We start from the raw sequence: 9670 nt of genomic DNA on the forward strand, positions 1-9670 counted from the left end.
GATCATGGAGGAGAGTGCGATCACGGAGGTGAGCGGGATCATGGAGGAGAGTGCGATCATGGAGGTGAGCGGGATCATGGAGGAGAGTGCGATCATGGAGGTGAGTAGGAAATGCATCAATCGTGATTGTCTTTTGCTTTTGTTTCAGATTCTCTCAGATTTCTTGGAAGTTTGTTTGCAAATGTGAGTAGCATTTAGTTCTTTATTGGTTTTCAGTGACTGGTAAGAATGCCATATGGGACAACTACCCATCCCCTAACCCTACTCTCATTCCACTGGGTTCCCTTTAATTGAACCCTGTGTTAACCCCACATTCTAAGCATCTTGACCTAAATGTGTTTTGTTTTGCTTTTCACTACATTCATGAAATCAGAGTAGAAAATAATCATTTTGTCCAAAGTGAGACAAGAGAAGAACCGAGAGACAGAACAAGCACCAGGTCACCCTCCCTTCAGTCCTAGAAGACAAAGAAGCAGGAGGTCCCCAGGAAAGCTTTAGCCCTTGGGCACAGATCATGCCACTCTCAAACTCCATCAAATCGGGATGCAGACTCACCTGTGTCTGAAATCCTTTGAGGTCACTGGCTGTGAGGAGCTGAAAAGAACAAGGGAGTGTTCATTAGTAATGTTTCTCAACATTTCCATGCAGCATTCCCAAGACAACCCACCTGGAATTACCATAGCCCAGACCAATGCCTCAGAATGCAGACCCCAGATGCTCTGAGCGTCTACAGTGTGCCCACAACCTCCCTGACTTTCCCCATATCTTCTTGGTGCCATCTGCTACCTCCATTCTGTGTGCTACCCTTTATTCCAAGGGTCTTGAGTTAGGAACCAGAGCGAAGGCTGAGGGTCATTGGCTCACAGAAATTGTGAGGAATGATGTATGTCCTCAGATACAGCATTTCTTTAAAGAGAAATTCTCTGCTTTATTTCTATTTTCAAAGGCTTCCATGATAAACCAAATTAGGAGCAACTATTTCATATGCAGTTAAAGGTACTTCTAACATGCCTTTTTCTTTTCTTTTGGTTTTTTCTTGAAATAAAGCCAGTGAAATTGACTCAATTCTTCCCACCAACATGGCTCAGTGTACCTTTATTATATATTGCTTGTAATTTTATATTCTGTTTATAGCTTATGGTTTAAACAATTATACAAAGAGAAAAAAATTCAATTCCAAGTGTGCCCCACATACACACAGACACACACACAGACACACACACACACACACACACAGACACACACACACAGTCTTTGTTTAATCAATATAGTAGTATAAGGGTATAGTTTTTAGTCCTTTTTCATCCTTTTTTGGGAGGTGGAAAACCCTCGATGATAACATAACATCAATTAATGAATCACATTCTTGCTGCTGCTAAGCGCTGGGAAAGGATTGGGTAACAAGAGAAAGGACAAGAGCCTATTTTAAGGAAAGGAGTATGATGGCCAATGCAGGCTTGGGCAGTGTTGAGAAAAATACACAAGAGCTCATGTTTGCTCTAGCGATATTCTGTTTCGTTCAAGGAATAGAAGGAGCTCTTCTAGGCTCTGGGGTCTTCCGTGGGGCAAAGATGAAAAGGATTTTCTAGAATCCCCAATGGTTCTACTATATGTGAGCCTAAGAGGGATTGGACCAAGGACCGCACACTCTGCTCAGCCTTGGGGTTGCCATGTCTGTGGGATAGAGCCTCATCCTGGGAAGAAGCCAGCCTGGTTCCTCTAGTTACGGTGAAATAATCAGGCAGCTCCCTTTACGCCAACAGCCCAGGCACAGAGCTCAGATACAATGAAAGATTCAACCCTTGCCTTCAGAGAGCACCATTTCCGGAGAATGGAATATATACATACACACACATATATACCTATATATAAAATTCATTTTGAAAGTCATTATCCAAAATAGTATTTTAATTTGGCGTTATCACATGTATGTGCTGTACTTTGTTTTCATTTTTAACTCTTCCTAATTCACACAAATCCTGAGATGGAAAGTATTTCCATACTATCCGTGAGAAAATGATTAAGTTAAGCAATATTTTCTAGGTGTTGCTTGAAATGACATTCATTTTAGGTCTAAACTACATTTTCCCAATGATCATGCTTTTCCTTCTATAGGGTGTGTATGATGTGAATTTCAAAACATTAGAGACCTTTAGTAGAGTCAAGGTGGGCAAAGGAAAAAGGCCAAGCATCAGAATATTAATCAAAGGAGCCCCATGCAGTAACGTAAGGTTTATGTCCTGATCAAGGACGCTTACCTAGCCATTTCTCCAAGGCACTCTTGTTTCTTGGTAATGACCATCTACTCTCCAAGACTTATCAATACAACATAAGCCTTTAACTGAATCAGGCAAATGCAGAAAAGTGACAGACAGACTTCATATAAATATGAAGCCACTACGTGCAGCAGCATAGAAGGAAGTAACCACACAAGCATCAAAATGTAAGAGTCATCTCAACAATGCTCCAGGTCTTTCAAAGTCAGCCAAGAAACACCACCTACCCATTGGGCTTCCCAGGAGGGCAGAGACAGGGGACTAGACTATGCCCCTCTCTGCTCTGAAATGCTGACACGGAGGGCAAATTACAAGTGGGTTCCCAGTGTCTTCAAATGTGGCTCATTTCTTCACACCATGGTGGAGGACTGAGAATTGAGCAGATCCATTTGTACAGAAATCCAACAGGCTTGATTATGGTTTGTTCGGTTGCTTTGGGTTCTCAACAAAGTTAAAGTGTACCACATCCAGCCAGAAATCTTAATTCTTCTCTGTTTCTTTTTTCAGAAAGGAACCAGATGTGTGTAGCTCAGTTCTTAACGTCTTACATTTCCATTTTGTGTTCTGCATATATATTTTTTTTAAACCAACAAAACATGCCCAAAAGACATGAGCGGCACAATATCTTATACAAATTCAGTAGTACTTTGCAATGTGTTAGGTGGGGTCTGAACACACAATCACTAAATAATCTCTTGAACATCTGACTTGAAAGAAAAATGGGAGAGATTGTCAACCTTGAGGGGAGGACAAGAGCCATTCAATTTCTGGATCTGGAGAAGAGTGAGAGACAGCTGAAGATATCCTCCAAGCTGACAAAAGGACATAGCACTCAGCACCCAGTCCATTTTCTTCATGAGGAGCCTCTCAGCATTACACGGAATCCATGAGTTCCCATGATAGAAATAAGTTCTTCCCCTCTGTTCTTAGTTGTAGGACAGAATATTGGCTTATACCTCAGTGTTGAAGTCATGGGTTAAGTTTTAGGATGTGCGACATGCAAGGAAAGAGGCTAAACAGCAAATGGATTCACCCCCAGCCGGGAAGAGGGTTCTTGTTTTTCTGCCCATGCAAGAGTGAACTGCCCAATGGCCCAGAGCAGTTCAGATATGCCTGTCTACCTCTGTGGAGTAGAAGGACACAGGGATGTGATGTCAGGAATGGTGGAGTTGAGGTAGAGTTTCAATGTCTCAATTCTTTGTCTTTGGAGATGCCAAGTATTTCACTCATAGCCTCATGTGCTTAGCACATTTTGTCTGGCCTAGAAACAACCAAAGGGAAGTATAGTGGCCTCTCCAAGCAATGATCCCTGAAAGGGCAGAGTGCAGAAGCCTGTCGTGTCCCATCACACCACAAACGTCTTCCAGGCTCTCGGGTTCTAACTATGCTATAATCAAACACAGGGAATTTTATGCAGAACATAGATCCATGGTATGAATGCTCCTCAAAGTAGACACCCTTTCTGTATTTTTAAAGGAGAAAGGACTGATAGGCACTTACAGTGTGCTGCTCTGCTGTCAGAATTACAGGGGCAGAAAAAGTCCTCTTGTATTTCAAAATCATAGACCACCTAAATCTGGGTTCCCAAAGAAGTTTTAACCTTAATATTGGGAACAGCTTTAAAGAGATGAAAGATTCTGGGAGGAATGGGGGTCTTGTTCCCCCAGTGTGCTCAGAAGCCACTTCTGGGGAACTGGGATGAAGGACCTACACAATATAGCAGGTTCCTCTGTGTTCCTCTTCCTCCCTAATCCAGAGTTGTCCCAGCTTTCCCAATTGTTGAATGTAGTTTCACTAGAAAACAGATAGTTTTCCATTAAAACACATAAAAAAAAAATGAGTTCTTTTTAGCGGGAAGAAAGAGCTGACAGTGACATTGTTAACATGACAACTCTTCGTGTGTCTTCTAACCCTCAGCCTCGCTGCACAAACGTCTGCTTGTGACTGTCAGCTGTCCAATAGAACCATACTGCCCACACAGAGCTGGCTGTTGGCTTCTGAGTACGAGGCTGAAACTCTCAAGAGATTCAGTTGAAACTGAAAGACCAATAAGATGTACACAGATCTAGGGGCCAGAGAGATGGCTCTGAGATCAAGTGTTCATTATGAATCGTTGATAACCTGAATTTAGCCCTCAGAACTCAGTGTGGAATGAAAAAACCGACCTCTAAAAGATGCACACAGAGAGAGAGAGACACACACACACACACAAACAAACAATAGTCATAATGATAATACATATTATCAATACTATTTTAGAACAAAGGGAAAAGAAAACACAGACACACATCTGCCTTTTCCCCACTATCCCTTCCCACTGTGGCCCTGTGTGTATTAGGTGCTGCTGGGAAACCCTTCAATGCCCAAAACGACCTCAGTGTCGGGTATATCCATGATAGAGAATGAGAAGAGGAAGATGAAATCCAGCCCAGCTCTGGGGACTTCAATCAGGGCAGCGTTAATGAAAAGGATCCTGTCTTTTCCCAGGATGGTTAAATGTCTGTACCACTCTCGGTTAAGAGGGCTGAGCAGGTGCAGGGAGGAGGGCAGACAGAATTTCATTTAAAAGGCAAAAGAAAGAAAATGTTCTCATCTCCCTGGTGGAGCAGGGAGCTTTCCTGGAGCCCTGCTTGGACCAATCACATTCCTGGCACATTCTGCTGTCCGCTGAAACAGCTCACATTCAAATACTAGAGGAAGACCCTGCCTTCTATTTTTTTTTCCAGAGCTGCCCTTTCCCTCTTGGCAAAAATTCAGGGTGTGTTTTTGCCTCTCTAGACTCAAAAGGGAAGTTGGAGAAAGATGAAGGGATTCCCAGCGTCTAACAGAGGAGAGAAGAAAAAATTCCCCCAGCTTCCTAAGCAGGGACCGCCTGTTCTTTTCTTCTTCTTCCTTTCCTTATGAACAGGACTCTCCCTTTGGTTCCTACCCTAAGCCTTCACAATGCAGCTATCAATAAGCTAGTCTAGAATGTCCCTTCACTGAGTGGCCCTCCTACCTTACAACTCCATCATTTCTAAAGTTTCCCACTGGAGGGCAAGGTACAGTATCCGTCTCCCATCCTCATCTTCTCCTCTCCTGCCCTCTTTTTCCTCTCTGCTGGTCCTTTAGTGACAGCAGGGTAGCCTGGGGTGACTATATTCACACATATCCTTTGGCTCTTACCTGTCTGGGAACGAATTTACTAATACAGAAAAGGGGAAGGACAGAGGCCATTCTGAACTTCTTGGCAGAAGGGTTTCAGTCAAGATATGACACTGGAAAAATTAAACTCCAGTGAATCTGCCCTGGGGCCCTATAACCCATTCATTCTTCCCAGAAGATTCAGCCCTTGGAGGACAGAGATCCGATTCTGATCATAACATGGATTTATAGGTAGATAGATTCAGAGGAAGGCAAGCAAAGGAACACAGTAAAGTAGCTCTGGGGAGAACAAAGAATCCTTGTCCATTTGTCCTCAAAGACCCTGTCGTTTCCTTAAATGAGCCTTCTATTTACCCCCCCCCCGTCAATCATCCATCCTTTCTCCTTTCTATGTTGTGGGGAATGGGTTTCTTTCTCTCTCTTTATTCTATGAAGTGTCATTTGATTTTTACTTTAGCTAGAGGAAGGAAGCTAAATGATGTTTGACTAATTATTTCATCCACAGAAAAGACTAGAGCGACTTATACTCAGGCAATGTCCCAGCAAGCAAAGACAACTATCCAATTACATATATGTCTGAGGTTACTAGGTGGACTGGAACCACTCTCTCCCTTGAAAAAGAAAAAATGAAGTTTGGGAATAGCAAATGACATGACCAAGAAAAATATCTGTGGGTTATATTTTATATATGTATTTTAATATTGATATTTTCCCCCAAAATCAAGTTTTAGATGTGCAGATCACTGTGGGTGCCTCTGCCTGGGATCGCAGTAAGAACCAGGAAGAGCTGAAGGTTTGCCAGGACTGAAAGCAGAGAAGGAGAGAAGTTCCAGCTACAAACTTGGGAGAGCTCTACCATGAAGCACTTCACAGTCTGCGGCAGAGCAGGCACAAAGGCTAACACTGGAATAAGGGAGCTGCAATTGAAACGACTGCTTGCTTCTCTTCACAGGCATCATAAATGAGATAGCGTTACTCAGAAAGCATGAGGCATAAGGGAGAAAAGGTATGTTTCATGTCCTACTTTGTGATCAGTTTTAGGTCCATACATCCCCTTATGTCCTTTTTATCTATGAACAGAATGAAGTCTTTGTTCCCATTGGTTCCACTCCTATAGCATCCCAGTACCCCAAATTGTCATCATATTATGAATTTAAGAGAGAAGATGGGATACTATTTATTCTGCTTCACCCCCTTCAAATAACTTACTCCTAATGACATACCCCTCTTCAAGCTTGTCTATACCTCCCAATGTCAGAGCACAGACAGGGACATTGTACACACCATGCTTCTTTATGGGCTTACACACAGAACTGTGGACAGATGACTAACTTAGTTAAACTGCTACATGTGTTCGAAATCCCATTGAGGTAGAAGACAAATTCACAACCAAGTTAAATGTAACCAACCTTCCAAACTAACAGGTATTAATTATAACGGCCAAGGCATTTGGTGTACATAGTGCAGGGCCCAAGGGAGGCCCTCCTACCAAACTAAAAAGCAAGTTACACACTTGGGGTTGCCATCTAGTTGTGTTGTGCCCATCTGTTAAATCCCCCTCAGCCTCATGGAATTCCAATGGTTACACCAAAACCACTGACACCAACAGGGCTACACCCAGGCTCGTCACTCAAAGATGGATGGGGATTTCTAATAACAACCACTGTATATAATTGCAAGCAGGCCTGGCCTTGTTGCTCAGGTTTGTCTTGCATTATGTTTGAAATGATTCGGAGCTAATGCTTACAGTTAAGTTCTGTGGCACAACCTTCTTGCTTTCCCTAGAGATGCAGCCAAAAGAGTCTTCACAATTTTCACTTTAGGATTTCATGTGCAGCCTTGCAAATGTGCACGCCTGCCTTACGGTTGTGCATCTACACATATGGATGCTGGGGCTCATTTAGAACACACTGAGATGACCAGTCTTGCTTATGTTATGTGGACCTGGTGAAGCTGTTCTCTGCATCTCAAGTTTAGCAAGACACACACGTGAACAAGTACAGCTCGTGGTCCCAGAAATCACTAAAGATGCACCACATCCAAGCCACATATTTCTAGTTCTACACATACTCACGGTGCCTGATTTAAGCTCACCAGTGTCATTCTTGCCAATTCATTGTTCCTCCCACTGAGAAAATTGGATTTCATGGGCGTCAATGTGGGTTGTGTTGTGCAGGAAGTTTACTAGGAAGATCTGGTATAAACTGGTGACATTGGTGCTGATTATCATACTTTATTAAGCATTTCGTAGAACTGGTTTTAAGAGGGTTTGGTCATCTCTGCAGCACATTATCTGTAGATAGCAGAATGTCGTGGTTTGGTTTAACTAATGTGTTTCAGAACATTATAATACCCTCTAGGGCCCTCTGACTGCTTTGGGAATATGGATTATGAAAGGATTTTTTTATCAAGCTCCCTATGATGCCTCTCATACTTTGTAATGAGTCATGTAGAAGTAAACCTAGAGAACAATGCCTTAAGGAGCTCGAGACTTAGAGCACCCTTTAATAGCTGTCCTGAGCCACTAACAGGGACAATGCTCACTTTTCCTTCCTTCACTCTTTCTCAAACAAGGATGTCCTCTTTGTTCATTCTGAAGCTCAGCACGCTATATGTTTAAGAAAGTTCCAGGCAGGGAAAGAGCTGAAGATGTGCTGTATCTCCAGAGGGTGATCTAGGCCATAAGTCTTTCATCTCAACAAAATTAAGAAATCACATCAGCAGCATCTGTGGGCAGTTTGCAATGTTAGTAAAACACCAATAAAGGAGCTTCCTGTCATCACACACATGTTCACCAAAGCCACGTGCTTGGTGAGGATCCTCCCTTGCCTCCTCATCTGTGAGTGAATTTCTGCTTAGAACTGACCAGATGATCTGCTTGTGTGGCTTTAGGGAGATAGCAGACGTTCTAATTCGTCATTTCCTTGGTGACTCCCTATATTTGCTTAGCGGTAGAAAATGACTAAGGTAACAGAAGGTGTTTTAAAAGGACCTGCGGTCTGGAAGCAAATGCTTTGCTCCATATAGCAGTTTGGAAAAGAATCATCTGGAGCAATCATCACAGTAATAGGTGCATATGTAAAACAGATAAAGCCAAGGTGAGAGGAGTAATAGTCAAACCTTGTAGCTGCTGGTATTTCAGCTTTTATAAGCCTCCTATAAAATGGGGAAATCTTTACCATGAACGCAGAGTAACTGAAACAGTCCAATCTAGAGCCATGTATGCCCAACTGAGAAATATTGTCATGGTATGTCTTGTCCCTTCCTCTGTAGCCTGAGTGGCATTGCTGGCCTCCACCATCAACGGAGGAGACAGGTTTACCCTCAGTCAATGCAGCCTAGCATAGTAGGCATCGCAGGCAATGGTTCTGCCTCTTGAACTTCCCATCAACATCTTTTTTCCCCATGAACTTGAGTTGATTTCGTAGTTCTTTGGGTCAGGCAGATGTAGAAGCGACTGAAGCCTGATGCCCATGGCTGGGAATCCTGCTCATGATGCCCATGGCTGGGAATCCTGCTCACGATGACATGCAGCTTCTCTTTCTGAACAAACTTAAATCCCTCTTTGTGCAACCCTCCTTATCTATCCATACCATATTCTCCCTCCCTCCCCTCCTCCCTCCCTCCTTCTTTTCCTCCTTCAGTTTCCTTTCCTTCTTCCATCCCTCTCCATCTTATTCCCCTTTAAACAAAGGAGGTGGTCCAAGCACAGATGCCATGACAGAGGCCAAGAATCCCAACAAAATTCCAAATGCTAACTGCACTAATTCCTCTGGAAAACCTCACAAAATAGTATAATAATTATACTGCTTTACAAAGCAGAAAACAGAAAACTAGCAACACCAAATCATCTATTCAAGGGCACCCAGTTGTAAATGACAGATCTACAGAGTACACGCAATTCCATGGAAAGCTGAAGATTACATTATTTTGCAATCATTCTTTGTATGTGGCATGGCCAGTAATCTCAATCCTGTCATGGATCACCACATTCCACCTAGGAAAGTCTTAATATAAAGACCCTACCAAGATAAAGAGTAGATAGGTATTACCCTCAAAAGGAAGAAAGAAATAAAAGAAAGAAAGAAAGAGAATGAATCTGACAGGGAGATGCCTTAGTGTGTAAACACGAGAATCTAAATTTGGATTCCTTGCCGGGCGGTGGTGGCGCATGCCTGTAATCCCAGCACTCGGGAGGCAGAGGCAGGCAGATCTCTGTGAGTTCAAGGCCAGCCTGGTCTACCAAGGGA

The 9670-nt window shown here is 43.0% G+C and overlaps 1 protein-coding gene across 1 annotated transcript in view; it reads right to left on the reverse strand.

Annotated features, from left to right (window-relative positions):
• The window catches only part of Setbp1 (SET binding protein 1), a 333048-nt gene that overhangs the window by 158680 nt on the left and 164698 nt on the right, over nt 1-9670 (reverse strand). Inside the window, exon 3 of the mRNA XM_026783404.1 lies at nt 556-594. Within this exon, the coding sequence (XP_026639205.1) occupies nt 556-594 (39 nt within the window). The remainder of the gene's footprint in view (nt 1-555; nt 595-9670) is intronic.

The sequence above is a fragment of the Microtus ochrogaster genome, chromosome 18, assembly GCF_000317375.1.
Source record: "Microtus ochrogaster isolate Prairie Vole_2 chromosome 18, MicOch1.0, whole genome shotgun sequence".
In the NCBI taxonomy this organism is placed as follows: Eukaryota; Metazoa; Chordata; class Mammalia; order Rodentia; family Cricetidae; genus Microtus; species Microtus ochrogaster.